The sequence below is a fragment of the Sinocyclocheilus rhinocerous genome, unplaced genomic scaffold (genome assembly GCF_001515625.1).
Source record: "Sinocyclocheilus rhinocerous isolate Xijiao unplaced genomic scaffold, SAMN03320098_v1.1 scaffold662, whole genome shotgun sequence".
Classification (NCBI taxonomy): domain Eukaryota; kingdom Metazoa; phylum Chordata; class Actinopteri; order Cypriniformes; family Cyprinidae; genus Sinocyclocheilus; species Sinocyclocheilus rhinocerous.
This window is the reverse complement of record NW_015639782.1, coordinates 2748823-2764120: the sequence shown is the minus strand read 5'-3', so window position 1 is coordinate 2764120 and position 15298 is coordinate 2748823. Positions and strand designations below refer to the sequence as shown.

The following is a 15298-nucleotide window of genomic DNA, read 5'->3' as shown; positions in this document are numbered from 1 at the left end:
GTTTTGTAAAAATCGACGCGTTTCAAAAAGGCGGGGCATAGAGGAGAAACAATAATGTACAGTATGTGGAAAATAATGTGTTTTTTGAACTTTAAACCGCATAAACACATTTCATTACACCAAATACACAAAATAATGTTCTTTTTAGCAGCATCATATGACCCCTTTAATACCAGGTGTGCACTGCAATATGACTACTTCATATGTTTTTAATTAAAAAATTTTTTTTACTTAAAAAAATATCAAAAAATTCTTTAAGATCAATTTACTTGAGAAGCAATATTCAAAATATATTTCCATTGCTTTCAGACAATGTATCTGTAATAAAAAGCATATTTTGTCTTACTGCACCAGTAGATATTTTTTCACTTGTTTTAAGTATAAACAAGGGAAAAAAGTGGAGAAAAAAAATCTGCTGGTGCAGCAAAACAAAATAAACGTTTTGTAGGTAGACACAGGGTAGTTTACATGACATATCAAAAGTCTTGATCTTTAATGTAAAGTAAATTAATTTTTAGATTTTAACTGGAAAAATAAGATAAAAGTACTCATTAAGAAGTTTCTTTTGTTTGTGTGTTTTTTTTTTTTTTTGCACTGACCCAAAAATTGATCACCCAATAATGAAAAATTTCTAAAACTTTACTCACCCTCAGTCTATCCAAGATGTTGATGAGTTTCTTCATTGGAACATTTGGAGAAATTTGGCATTACATCACTTGCTCACCATTGGATCATGTGCAGTGAATGGGTGCTGGTAGAATGAGAGTCCAAACAGCAGATTAAAACATACAACAAGCAATCCACACAACTCCAGTCCATCAGCTAACAGCTGCATGTTTGTTAGAATCAAGTCCTCTAGAATCTTGCGTTCTGCAAGTGAACGACAGATTATTATGCCATCTCAAAGAGGCACAAAATCACTTTCACAGACTTTTTCATAACTGTTCCCTCCTGGTGGAATGACCTGCCCAACTCAATCCGAGCAGCTGAGTCCTTAGCCATCTTCAAGAAATGACTAAAAACACATCTGTTCCATCTTTATTTGTTCCATACCACCTCAGCAGTGCCACAAACTGATCACCTCCATGCCACGCCGAATTGAGGCAGTAATTAAAGCAAAAGGAGCCCCTACCAAGTATTGAGTACATGTACAGTAAATGAACATACTTTCCAGAAGGCCAACAATTCACTAAAAATGTTTTTTTTATTGGTTTTATGAAGTATTCTAATTTGTTGAGATTATCCATCCCCTGTTGTCCTCACATCTTTGTTAAGAACTGTGCTTGATCTGTGCATATTTCTCTCCTGATTCAGATGTGACATCTTTTTCATTGGAGAAAGCAATAAGACTCAATGTTAAGCCGGAAGCAACAGTTTGAAATTAAAAACGTTTAATGATTGATTTGTTTCTTACAAATTTTATTTTATTTTATTTTATTAATAATCTTTAAACAAAATGCAATAAATTGCTTATCCTCTAAAGTGACTTTCCTTTTTCTGCTTACATTGCTTACATGGAATATCCAATGGGCATTATGGGCACAGCCCAGGGGATAATAATATATACAATGTTAAGCCGGAAGCAACAGTTTGAAATTAAAAACGTTTAATGATTGATTTGTTTCTTACAAATTTTATTTTATTAATAATCTTTAAACAAAATGCAATAAATTGCTTATCCTCTAAAGTGACTTTCCTTTTTCTGTTTACATTGCTTACATGGAATATCCAATGGGCATTATGGGCACAGCCCAGGGGATAATAATATATTTTTTTTCGGAGTGTCTTTACACTAAGTGCTAATAGCGCGTTGGCAAACGCTATTTACACTAGCTCCACCCATCAATGTCTGGTACACTCAAAATTAAAAAATGACACATTTGGTTCAATGTATTTAGTGGAGTAGGCAGTAGAGAGTAAGAATCTCAGAATTGGCTTTTGATGCGATCGACCCAGGTTCAAATCTGCCTTCTGCCGAGCTATAAACAATCATTTACACTCTGTTATTATTGCATCTTGTTAATGTACAAAAATACTGAAATGCAAATAGTATCTGCCAATATAAAATATAGATAGCATAATTACTATTTTACACTTATTGCAAAGATTGCTGCTGGTCCAGGAAAGCATTGTCGCAATCAAGTAGTGTAAATCCTGTATGTTGAAGGGTGTATACAAGTGTTGATCAGTGTAAATCCTGTAGAATATCTACAGGTGTTGATATTGTCCTTCAGGTTGTGATTATAGGCTGTAACCTGTGTAACTCTTTTTACCATCCAATTAATTTGGGATGGATAAAATTATAGTAATTAGTAATTAAGTTCAAAATTATATTTTTTTACTCTGAAATGCATCTCATTATGAAAGTAGGTTGCTAACAGCAATTTAAGTTGACTTCAAATTCAAAATTTAAATGCAAATCAGAGCCAGGTATTAAAGCCACAACAAGAGCAGAGGTGGAAAAGTGTGTATGAACTCTTCAGGTTTACATATTCGGGGGGATAAAAATAAATATTATTTACATTCCGTGATCATTTGTCTTCATCAGTGTTTCACAATGGAGGTGCTGTTGGCAGTCTAAATGATGGAACCTCTGAAAGCTCCTGCATGTACAAAAACCTGAACCCTCATATGACCTAGTGTGGTCTATTGCCACAACACTGAACAGACAACACTACGGATGAAGGGTGCGGTAGAAATTTCTAGGGACCGCCTGACTTCCTTCATAGCTACTTAATAGTGGAAAAACAATGACTTTTTATAGCCCACTCACAACAAACAGAGATTTGGGGGTGGAGTGCTTTATTTGTGTTTGGTGGTGAGGTTTGCAGACTGTTTTTGCTGAGTAGTGAGGGATGGTGTTAGTCAAGCAGCTGGAAACAGAAAGAGAGAAGAAAAGGAGGGTAGGAGGAGGAGAAGGACAAAACAAGCGACGCAGAGAAAGGGGGATGATCGTATCCATATGGCAGAGCTTGTGTTCTTCACTTCCTGGACAGAGAGAGGGAGATGGACAGAGAGGCTAGAGGAAGAGAGAGAAAAGCTGGGAAGCCAACAAGGAGTGAGAGAAAAACAACTGGAAGTGTAGCACAGTAACCCAGAGAGCTGTAGAGTCCGATTCAAAGCATGTGACAATGATTTAGCTACAGTGTAGCTACTGTGTGGGTTTTTCTGAAGATCCCTCGGAGGGATAGAAAGAAAGAATAAGTGAGACTGGAAGTTCCTAAAACGCTGCGCTCAGGAATTCAGGTTAGTGTTTTAATTTTTTCTGCTCTCTCTTCTTCCTCTGCCATCTGGAGTTGTGAAGCACTTCCTTACATTTACCAGGGGTCCATCCGTTCTAATTTTACGTCTACATGCCGACCCTCATGGTTTTCCGTCTTTGTGAATGGAGTCCAGGTCTAGTTCTTACCCTAAGGCTGGTTGGTGAACCTCTAGCTGGAGTTAACTGTCCTTAAGTGGAGTTTGCAGACATCAGCTGAAGTTCTCAGAGGGGTGTTGCCTTGCCCTTATAAGGCAAAACCAACTGAGTGGAAAAGTATTTGAATTTGTGGTGGTACTGCTCCACTGCCTTTTCATGTCTGCGCAGTCTGGAGCTGGTGCTTGTCTTCACTCTTGGTTCCTCTTCTTGGATATGTTTGCTGCCAGACAATAAGAGCTTTTATCAGTGGGGTGGGCAACTTGTGTATGGATGCTCTGTCATCTACCTCAGTCTCACTAATGAGCTCTCATAAGTGGAGTCGTCGCAGATCACGAGAGGAGGAGGCCGGTCCTGGATCTGCCCTCAAGCCAAATGTGCATTCTGCCATTAAAACGCACATGCTCATGGGAAGGCAAACACAATAGACAGTGTAAACAACAAAGCTTTTGGATGCCGTAACGCTCTTTGGATCTGACTCTGCATGCTCAGCTTCTGACAGAGACGGGATGACAGGGTGGACCTCCGGTTTTGGTATCACTGGAGATCAACAGTATCAATATGACATCTTTCATCAAACTTGTGTCAACCACTTTGGTTTTTGGAAATTAGACTGTATCATACTCTGCTAGGACACTCTTTTGAAAGCACCATGACAGCAGCAGCGTGGTACCATCGGGATATCAGCCGTGTTCGAGCCGAAGAGCTGCTGGCCCGTGCAGGGAGAGATGGCAGCTTCTTGGTGAGAGACAGTGAATCTGTGCCTGGAGCCTACGCCTTGTGTCTGCTGTGAGTACAACACCTCAAGACTGGAATACACTACACAACGTTTGCACAGAATTACAGATGAGTGATGAGTCAATGCTAGTTGCCAAAGGGTAGAACCAATTTGCAGATTTTGGGTGGTCAGAATTGACCGATTTCATTCAAAATGAACAGTGTATAATGGTTTCAATCAGTCAGAGGATGTCAAATAAGTTTTTAGCCAGTTTTACAACACATATAGTCAGTCATCTTCTAGCCGTTTGGTGTATGATGACCGGTTTTTCTGTAACCCATTTACAAACTATGATGCCTAGTGTTTTAAAACTGTTCAGATTTAAAAAGTCATATAGTGTATTCCAGCCTTTACACACACTTGGTTGTGATGTGATAAATTTACCTAGAATGACCCAGCTGTCTATTCACAACACTTCCTGGTGATGCACAATGATATTTTTAAGTAAATCACAATAGTAACCAGGTATTGTCAAAAAGTCAATGAACTATTGTAGTCCTTTTCTATAGTCTGTGCCTGTGAGATGGATTTTACAGCCATGTGTCTGCCTTCCCCATCAGGTTTCAGCAGAACTTTGGCAAGACAGTGACTGGGGCTACCTTTCAGATAGTTTAGTACTGTCTATCTCAATGCACATGAGCTTCAGGAGACGAGACCCAGTCTAGAGCAGTCCCTCTAGACCCCACCCGGTCAGCTTTGTTCAGGCCTCAGTTTTCCCTGTTTTCCTCCTGTCTCTGGCCCCTGTAGGAGGGAACAGGCTCCAGTGACCGCACTGCTTTCTCTCCACTGCGGCCCACAGCCAGACACATTCCTGAAGGCTGAGCCCTCCTGCTCCAACTGCTCTCCCTACTTTCTTTCTTCCATTCTCTCTCATTCATTCTTTCCCTTGCCCTCTACCTCGTCTCTTCTCTCTGAAACAGTTCACATGCAAAACATCTACTCACACAGTCACACTTCCTCTCTGTGCTTTGTTCTCTTCTTTTAGTATACCTGGAAACACTGAGCTTTCTAATTGTGTCTTCATTGGTCTCAGTTGAATACATGTTCCAGGTTTTGTGGCCAAATGCAAATGAACACAAATTCTGGTTTATCTAGCCTCCTATGGGCACAGAAATATGATCTTGTATGATATGACACATACCGATGGCCTCAGTGACCACATTAACAGGTGGTCTTTTATTTTACTGTGGCCTTGTATATGGTATAAATGAACTTTTACCCTACTTTCAGAATTGAACATGCTTAGACCCCACCCGGTCAGCTTTGTTCAGGCCTCAGTTTTCCCTGTTTTCCTCCTGTCTCTGGCCCCTGTAGGAGGGAACAGGCTCCAGTGACCGCACTGCTTTCTCTCCTCTGCGGCCCACAGCCAGACACATTCCTGAAGGCTGAGCCCTCCTGCTCCAACTGCTCTCCCTACTTTCTTTCTTCCATTCTCTCTCATTCATTCTTTCCCTTGCCCTCTACCTCGTCTCTTCTCTCTGAAACAGTTCACATGCAAAACATCTACTCACACAGTCACACTTCCTCTCTGTGCTTTGTTCTCTTCTTTTAGTATACCTGGAAACACTGAGCTTTCTAATTGTGTCTTCATTGGTCTCAGTTGAATACATGTTCCAGGTTTTGTGGCCAAATGCAAATGAACACAAATTCTGGTTTATCTAGCCTCCTATGGGCACAGAAATATGATCTTGTATGATATGACACATACCGATGGCCTCAGTGACCACATTAACAGGTGGTCTTTTATTTTACTGTGGCCTTGTATATGGTATAAATGAACTTTTACCCTACTTTCAGAATTGAACATGCTGCCCTGTGGTGACCATGGAAACCATCAATGTCAGGCGTGCACACATTGTTTCATGAAGCCACAAAATGTTCCATTTATGTGATTATTTAAAGGGTTGGTTGGCTTTCTATTTTCTGCTAAACACCAGATGAGAAGTTTAGCAGAATGTCTGAGCTGATGTCTTGTGTACAAGCTGATGAGATCTTAAAAAGGACAAAAAGCACTATGGTACACAGAAAATGTGCAGTCTTATGAAGCTATATGAGTTGAAAACAGACTGTAGTTTAAGTTGCTCTTCAATGAAAATCTTGCTTGACAGTCATGGTCACTATTCACTTTCATTGTATGAAAAAAAGCATCACGAACATCCTGCATAACATCTCCTCTTGTGCTCCATGGAAGAAAGAAAGTTACTACATTTTGATAGACATTACAAAATATAAATTTTTGGGTAAACTTCAGCTTTAAGAATATTTATTTTACTGCATTATCTTAGATTCAACAGTCTGTCTGTCTTGTCCATAGGTTCCAGCGACATGTTCATACATACCGAATCCTTCCTGATGCAGATGGGTTACTGGCTGTGCAGGTGAGCAGACAAAGGAGTTTGCACAGTCAAATGCACAGTCACAAGTAGGAAAGTAAATGCAGGCGAAAATTATGCCTTGTAAATGATGGTTTTACCTTTGAATGAATTTGCAATTTCACATGGAAATTACTTGATACTCATCTAGTTACTTTCACTTATTCTTATTCTTCAAAAAAGAAGCAGACTTTTTCTTGTCTGCTGTCTGAAGCATGCAGCTGCGTGGTTTCAAATTGGCCTCGGTGGCACTTGCTGTCAATAAAATGTTTCACACAGATTCCTCCTGCACCATGCTCCTGATAGAGAATGACTGGAATGGGTTTGTCTGTCTGTGTGGAGATTAAAATATGTGTGACATAATTGTTTCTATGTCAAAGGTTTTGGCCAGGCAGCAGTACAAGATGCATTTTTGCTCATTCTTTTCTGTGCATGGATGAGATGTGTTGGTGTCTTTCAGAAACACTCTATCAATAAGGTTTATATTTTTAAAGTGGATTTAATGCCTGAGAGAAATGAAAAATTGAAATCGCATCATATGACCCCTTTAAAACACAGAATGGATAACATATACATGCACAAGAAGAGGCATATTAAGTTAGTGTTGCTTTCTATTGTGAAAAAGAAACATTTTCTGAATATTCTCCCCCTCCCAGTGTCTGATTTCTTTTAATCGCTTTTCAAGAGCTGCACTCTTGGAAGGAAAACATGCTGCTATTTGGAGATTTTAGGGGAAATAATTAAATGTTTTTGCCAAAATGGTTTCATCGACCATGCTTTCAAAATACAAGCTTCTAAAAAAAGGCATTCAAAGAGCGGGTTATTTTATTTGTCATGATGCCTGATGGTTTAAGTACAGTATGTGTGTGTGTATGCTCTTGTTTGCACAGTGGGTAGCTGGCTAGTGGCTGTTCACGGCATGTAGAATTTGGCAGATGCTAGAATGAGGGCATCATAATGTAATTGTACCTTTGGTCCATAAAGCAGAAAAACTGAAATGTTTTGGGAGTTACATAGATTACATAGACCAACTTCTTTTTGTGGCAAACCTAGCAGTTCTGCATTTTCTGCCAATCTTTTTTTAGTTTATGCAGGAAAGTCTCAAATTATTTTTTGGCACGCAAGTTTAATAGGTCTGTCAGAATTCCAAATATTTGTCATTTAATAAAAAGTTAGCCAATTCTGAAATATAAATCAAAAATGTAACTTCTGGTTTCACAGAGAAGGCTTATGCCTCTCCCAGACTAAAATGCATGTCTGGGCTGTTTTAACTGAAATAAACGTGCACTGACATAAAATATGTCAGTGCCATTGTTTTGTTTCAAGATGCACACAAGTAATGTTTGTTCTAAGGCACGTTTATAAAAGATACTGTCCTTATTGAACTATGGCCTAAACCTGGCTTAACCTAAACCCTGTCTGTGAAACCAAGCCTAAAAGTATTAGGCTGTGATAAAGTTCAGTATCTGTCATCAACATACAGATTTTGTAGGAAAGTTTTCACACTTTTGGTAGTATGATTTTTCCTGTTAACCTTATAATACACTGATGATCCCTTTCCACCTTTCCATAATTAGGACATAGTTTTAAAATCTTGTAATGCATATTTCAAATACTTATATTGTCCTGCTGTAACTGATTTCTGAATTTGTTTGCCTATATGTGTCGGGTCATGTGTGTTTTTGTTTCAGGCCACGCAGGGAGTGCAGGTGAATTGTTTCCGTACTCTTAGTGATTTAGTTGTGGGTTATCAACACCCACACAAAGGTCTGGTGGCCCCATTGCTTTACCCTGTTATGCGTGAATCAGAGCCCAACGATGAGAGCTCAGGTAAGATGATAGAAGCCAAAACTGACAAATAACAATCTCTCAATAATATTAGTAGCACTTCAGTTCAGTGAGTGCATTGCTTCAAACTATAGCTTTTAACCAACATTCACTGTGCTGTGAAGAAGGGGCAATGTTGGTATGTAGATTATGACGATTTAATTTATATAAACTAGGCTATAGTGTTTTGGTCGTTTTAGTATAAATTTATTACAATTTGAGTGATCCCAGTTGTATTTGTGCAAAATCACTATTTGAATGGTTTCAGAAAACAATGATTAATTTATTACAATAATATACATGTTATGAATATTTATCTTTATTATAGTACGTGTAACAGACATTAAACAGACCGGTGTAAGTATTTCAGTGAGTGAGTCTGATTCTAACCGCTAACTCCGAGTTCGAGGCTGATTAATGAATCTTTTTGACTGACTCGTTCAAAAGAGCCTGTTCAAATGAATCATTTGTTTGTGAATCGGACATCATGGCTTTGCTCACAATGCGCAGTGTTCGTTATGGATGTGGCGCGCGGATGAAATCTGACAAAACCGCATATGGACGGACACAAAGTTTTTCGGACTGTTTTCCCAAACATATTTAAACTTATTGTCGCTCATTTTTATTTTGCTTGTCGCGTTTGCGACCATTTTATTCGCGGCCTGAAGCACTGTTAACAAGTCATTAGTCTTTATTTTGTGGAGGCTGCTATGACATAGTTCATCCCAAAGGCACAACATTCAGATGTTTAAGATTAAATGCAGGTGTCTTCTTGGTGCAGATGGAGACGATGAGAAGCCAAGTTCAACATTTGTCACCCCTCCACCACGTGCAATGTCCCCTGCAGGCCAGCCCCCACCTTCCAGTTCAGCAGCTCCTTTACTGCTGCAGAGGCTTCAGGAGCTCAGGCCAAATAGGTACATTCATTCACACAACATGACTTATGGATCAATATCAGACTTTTGGATCACATACCACTGTCTGTGCCTGTATATAAAATTGTGTGAAAACAGTGTCGCTCCTTACAGCTCAGTGTACCAATGTTTACTTCTGCAGTGCGGGCTGTGAGATTGTCCAATTACTGGATGAGTATCTGCATGGTAATATGTGTAAGGACCTGGAGAATGTGAAAGGAGGCGCATCAGGACTGCAACACTTTCAGTGCATCCTCAGCCGCGCATGTGACAGTCTGCACAGGTGCTGTTTCTCTAACATAACATGTCCCTTCGCACACAGCTGCAATTATTTGAAATAAGAGCATCTGAATATTTTCAAGAAAAGTTATTGCTGATTTGTTAACCACAGTGAGATTGACCAGACTCTGTCCAGTTTGGAAACCTTAGCGAAAGTGTTTGATCATCCTAGTGGCCACCTCACCTTCTCCACAATGCAGGTACACAAACATAAGTCTAATACAGGCTGCTATTATCAATCAGTCATATTTTTATAAATTTTAATATAGTTTAATAAATTGGCTTCGCGTGCAACATTTTCCTGAATTATGAAACACTGCACTGTGTGTGGCTGATATAGGGAACCACAGATTCAAAGATTTATTACATGTTCAAACAGGAATGGGATCTTTACTGGTCTTTGCACAGGCAAGCATCACTATTACTATTGCTCATGCTTCTTGTTAGGAATTTGAACAAAGCCCTAAGTGTATAGGTATAGTGTATAATAGCTTAAATCATGCAGCTTGCTGAGGAAAGGTTTACTGTTACTTTTCTAAGTGATATGACTGACTTATTTTCACTGATGGATGATAAAATGGGTAGAAAAAATCCCTTAGGCCAGTGGTTCTCAAACTTTTTGATTCAAAGACCCCATTGTCCAAAAAAATATTCAAAAGCCCTCCCAATATAATCAAGTTATTTCCTCTGGTATTTCTGTTGTAAATATGACAAAGCTGCTTTAAAAAAATATATATATATTTTATTAACAACAATCTAGAGTTAGGTATAGTGTATAATAGCTTAAATCATGCAGCTTGCTGAGGAAAGGTTTACTGTTACTTTTCTAAGTGATATGACTGACTTATTTTCACTGATGGATGATAAAATGGGTAGAAAAAATCCCTTAGGCCAGTGGTTCTCAAACTTTTTGATTCAAAGACCCCATTGTCCAAAAAAATATTCAAAAGCCCTCCCAATATAATCAAGTTATTTCCTCTGGTATTTCTGTTGTAAATATGACAAAGCTGCTTTTTAAAAAAATATATATTTTATTAACAACAATCTAGAGTGCTTGTATATTAACCACAATTCATTTTGTATTTTGAGGAAAAACTAGTTCATTTTACTGAACATCTTGATTGTATGTTTTTTAGCATTTCAATACAATGTTGATATTAATTGTATTATTATTATAACAGTAATATATACATTTCAATAATTTTAAGTTTTCTGAGGCCTCCTAGTGGGCTCTGGCCACCGGGTTGAGAACCAGTGCCTTAGATCCTATAACTAGGGACCAGAATATCATAGAGCCTTGGAGGCAAACTCTTTTAACTTGTGCCAAGAAACAATCGCATAGCAATCACTCAGAACAACTTTGCAATTTCTCAGAATGCTTTAGCAACAGCATAGCATGCGCATGCAGTGCGGAGACATCAATGTCTCCTTTCCCTAATAAATTCCTGTTGTCTCATAAACTCTCTTTTTGTTAGAATACAGGGAAGAGCCCTGGAGAAAACATGGATAATTTGCTTCACAAGCTCACTGCCCTCTGTAACCTGTTGTCATCTCTGGAGAAGAGGGTAGAGACACATATGACAAAAACAGCATGCAAACCCACACAAACCACATACTTGTAATCTTTTTGCATTTCTGTCTGTGATGATGATAACAATATCGTGTCTTTTTCAGGTTCTCAAAGCTTTGCAAGAAGCTGTAACCAGTCACAACTTATCTTTGCAACCAGTCACTCCTCCTGAGTCTGTCACAGCCCCCAAAAAACAGGCCAGACCTAATACTGTCCACAGCTTTCAGGTAGCACATTATTGCCTATTGTTTTGCTCACTGGTAATATTTAAACTATGAAAGTGTTTGCATTTATTTATATGCATGTCAAGGTCAAGGTGGTCAGGTATGGCAGGCAAACAGTGTCGGTAGACATAGATGCAGGAGTGCTGCTGTTTGACAAGAAGACTGGCTCATTCGGTGTGGAGACTGTCACACACAACAGGAGTGAGTTTATCTTGCCTTAAAACCTGAGTTACTTCAGTCTCCATTTTTATCATACAAGGATAGTAAATGCTATCTAATGCTTTTATGTTTTAGTCGTGCAGTTGGTGAAGATTCAGAGAGGCCTTGCCAAGCTGAAAATGGTCATAGACAGTCATCACAATCCACCGAGAGAACTTTTGTTTGAGAGCATGAAGGTGAGGAGAAAGACTTGAATTGGCTTACCTTAAATGGTCTATATCTGATGTACTGATGTGTCTCCCACAGAAACGAGAAGCTTTCTGTTGGCTGCTGCAGCTTATGAAAGCTGCTCACTCCCAGCAGTCTGAACTTGATGTCATCTCTGTGTTTGTGGGCACCTGGAATATGGGTATGGATATACAGTATATCATTAATAAAATATATTATGGCCTCAACAGTTGCAGCGAAACGTTTCATTATTGTTTCTGTATTTTGCCTTCAGGGGGCACTCCACCACCCGGTTCACTTCAGTCCTGGGTTACTTGCTGTGGTCTGGGTCTCACCCCAGACGAGTCCATCGCCTCCCTGCCTCATGATATCTATGCAGTGGGCACTCAGGACAACCCGCAGGGCGAGAGAGAATGGGCTGAACACATCAGAGCCACGCTTCGGAGTGCAACCAACATCGACTTCAAACAGGTCTGACTTTATGAAATCAAAATGTTCATAGTCCAGAACGCTGCTTCTTCTTATGTGATCACATATTAATCATTTGATTGGATGACATTAAAGTGTGTTAATTTGGTGAGAGTAGATTGTGAGTGTGTTTTTGTGTTTTTCCTGTAGGTGGCAGTACAGTCCCTTTGGAATATCAGACTGGCTGTGTTTGTGAAACCAGAGCATGAAGGACGCATCAGTCAAGTAAACACAGCTAGTGTTAAAACTGGCCTGGGGAACACACTTGGTACAAATCTCTCTTGCTCAAACAAACCAGTAAACACACTCACTAACTCTTCTTTTTCTCTGTTTTCTCACCTCCTTTAGCTTCTCCTTTATATTCTCTCACCTCACCTCTTTTAGCCAAGCAAAACAAATCAAGTGACAAATAAATCGTACTCTTAATTAATATATTTTTTTGATTAATTAGTTTTTTTTCTTTGTGGTTCCAGGAAATAAGGGAGCAGTAGGAGTTTCTCTTCTCTTTAATGGCACCTCAATGGGCTTTGTGAACTGCCATCTGACTTCTGGTAGTGATAAAGCACTCAGGTATTCAGGTATTAAATATCTTTAAAATAGAGCAGTGGATTTCAAACGTCGTGACGGACCAACAGTAAAAATTGTAGACCACATATCAACCTAAATATACTTTACAAAAAAGTAGGGCACAAATTATCCTTAAGGCTGGAATACATTACACAACTTTTAAAATCTGAGAACCATCGCATTAGTTACCCTGCTCAAAGTTTTTTTTTGGCTTTTATTATGAATATGTTAGTCTTAAGGTTATCTGTAAACTAATGTGCTCTAAAACAATGACAAAATTCGCATTTAGAAGATATTAGCATTCAAAACTTACAGTCTTTCACTTTTGCAAATATGGATAAATGATTTTGATGACATCACCCTATACCTCAGCTTCTCATCAGATTTTCTGTCCAATCAAATGCTCTCTAGAATCCGAAGTGTCCCGCCCCTACACTATAAATAGACGCTGAAGCTGCGGTCACATCACATGAATTAAGTTATTGCTATTTGCAGTTGTTCAATTTGATAATTACAATAATTAATACTTGTTAATTTATGATACACCTTGTTAGTAGCTTGTACATGTGTTTGTTGATCAGTTAATACACTGTAAGAAAAATATCTAGAAAAATGGCAAAGGTACTAGTAATTTTCCAGGACATTATCCGTTATCCATTATCAATTATCCATTATACGTTGTAACCCTGTAACCCGAAAACACAAAATACAATGCGTAATTTAAAATGCAGGTAAAAACCTGTGATTTATTTTCTTAGAGTGGAGCATACTGACTACTAATACACTGCTTAAAACTATAATTGTTCAGAATGTGTAGTTTTACTAGTTTACTAGCTAATAAAAAAACTTGTAATCGTTCAAAAATTTAATCGTTCAAAAGTGTTCAATGTTGTATATAAAAATAGTTATTTATATTTTAACATTATATTATGCATTTATATTATTTTACGAACAAATCTAAATTAACATATAAAATATATTTTTGCTGAGATTTGATGTAGTGACACAATTTTGCGTCGTGATTACGTAATGACGTCATTGCGCAATGACATCACAACGTCATTTAGCAACTTTTAGCAACAAATCGACCTTCCTTTAGCAACTTCCCCTGAAAATTAGTTGGCAACACTGGCTGCGGTTGAAATCGGTCACTTGATCACAGAATTCACATTTTCTATATGGTCAGTGGCACATAGTGCACTATATAGGAGATGGGGAACGATTCAGACATTAATCATGTAAATATGCTTTCCATTGGGGCGAATGAAGTCTGGTTTCATGTTGTGTTACACAAACTGCTGCAGCACGCACACAGTCTGCTCTGGTCCAGAAACACGATAGCACGGAGCGGATCATATGCACGAGTTGGCGCAGACCACAAAACGTATCTGATCCAATTGAATTGTGCACAGAATGCTATATTTTATTTCGATATGGATGAGATTAGGAGGAGAAACGGTTAGACAAACTTGGTATTAGAAACAGCACTGACGAGTAAAAGAGATAACACCGGTGCCATTCACCAATATATTACACACTTTTCAAACTACACATCCTCAGCATGATTATGGTCACTGTTTTACTTTAGTAACAGTTTCATATCGAATCTAAAGGGGTAATCTATTAGACTGTGGTTGCCATAAACTGTCAAATGCGGCTTTACTGAGCTCAACAACTCTGGTCCAAGTTGTGATATAAAAAAAAACACTAATGGTTATTTAAAAAAGGGGTGGAGCTGCTTGACATGTCCCGCCCTGTCTTCCTGTTTCATTTAAAATTGTCAACACATAGGATGGGCTTGTCCAAATACCCACACTTGTGGTCTTTTCACTTGACCTCTTGTCTACTTGCATGATGTATTTCCTGTATTTAGCCCAAGACCACAAGTGTGTGTAGAACTTTTTTATTACCCGATGGGACACAGTTATAGTGTTTTAAAAATGCAAGTGTTTACTGAGCTTTATTTTGATTTTCAATACTTTGCATTTAAAAATAAACTTGTCTGTGTCTGTTCAATAGTCTGTATAACAGATGACACAATTTAGTAATTGTGGTGCTTCTAATTAAATGATAAAGCAGTTGCAAATGTTATACAAAAGAAACATACTCACCTTTGCACCAATAAAATGTGCAACACTTTCTGTTTTGCTACCAAATTATATGTAATATCTAATTATTATTCATATTTAACTTACTTGAAAGGTTTCCGCGACATCTCATATAATCTCGGCAAAAAGTCTCATGATTTATTTCCAGAACATAATGCATTATGGGATACACTTAGCCTTGAATACCGCTGCCGAGTGTGGATTTAGTGTGCGTTAAGGGCACTGCACTTTGGTGATCAAAAGTGACGGTAATGACCAGTGTTGGGCAAGTTACTTCCAAAATGTAATACATTATATATTACTAGTTACTGTCTTTTGAAAGTAATTAGTTACATTACAATATTACTGTCTCTGAATTGTAATGCATTACACTACTTTTGAGTTACTTT

At 38.3% G+C, this 15298-nt stretch overlaps 1 protein-coding gene across 2 annotated transcripts in view; it reads left to right on the top strand.

Annotated features, from left to right (window-relative positions):
* The first annotated feature begins 2766 nt into the window (after positions 1-2766).
* Positions 2767-15298, top strand: part of LOC107751986 (phosphatidylinositol 3,4,5-trisphosphate 5-phosphatase 2B-like) — a 19415-nt gene continuing 6883 nt past the window's right edge. The window contains exons 1-15 of one of the 2 annotated variants that reach the window (XM_016567805.1): positions 2767-3246; positions 4048-4204; positions 6508-6571; positions 8257-8395; positions 9174-9309; positions 9449-9589; positions 9698-9785; positions 11061-11150; positions 11260-11382; positions 11466-11580; positions 11674-11774; positions 11845-11947; positions 12041-12237; positions 12385-12502; positions 12708-12804. In XM_016567805.1, coding sequence (XP_016423291.1) covers positions 4068-4204; positions 6508-6571; positions 8257-8395; positions 9174-9309; positions 9449-9589; positions 9698-9785; positions 11061-11150; positions 11260-11382; positions 11466-11580; positions 11674-11774; positions 11845-11947; positions 12041-12237; positions 12385-12502; positions 12708-12804 — 1649 coding nt within the window. In that variant the 5' untranslated portion in view covers positions 2767-3246; positions 4048-4067. Of the gene's footprint in view, positions 3247-4047; positions 4205-6507; positions 6572-8256; positions 8396-9173; positions 9310-9448; positions 9590-9697; positions 9786-11060; positions 11151-11259; positions 11383-11465; positions 11581-11673; positions 11775-11844; positions 11948-12040; positions 12238-12384; positions 12503-12707; positions 12805-15298 lie in introns of those variants that run through there. The other variant, XM_016567806.1, reaches the window with a different exon arrangement.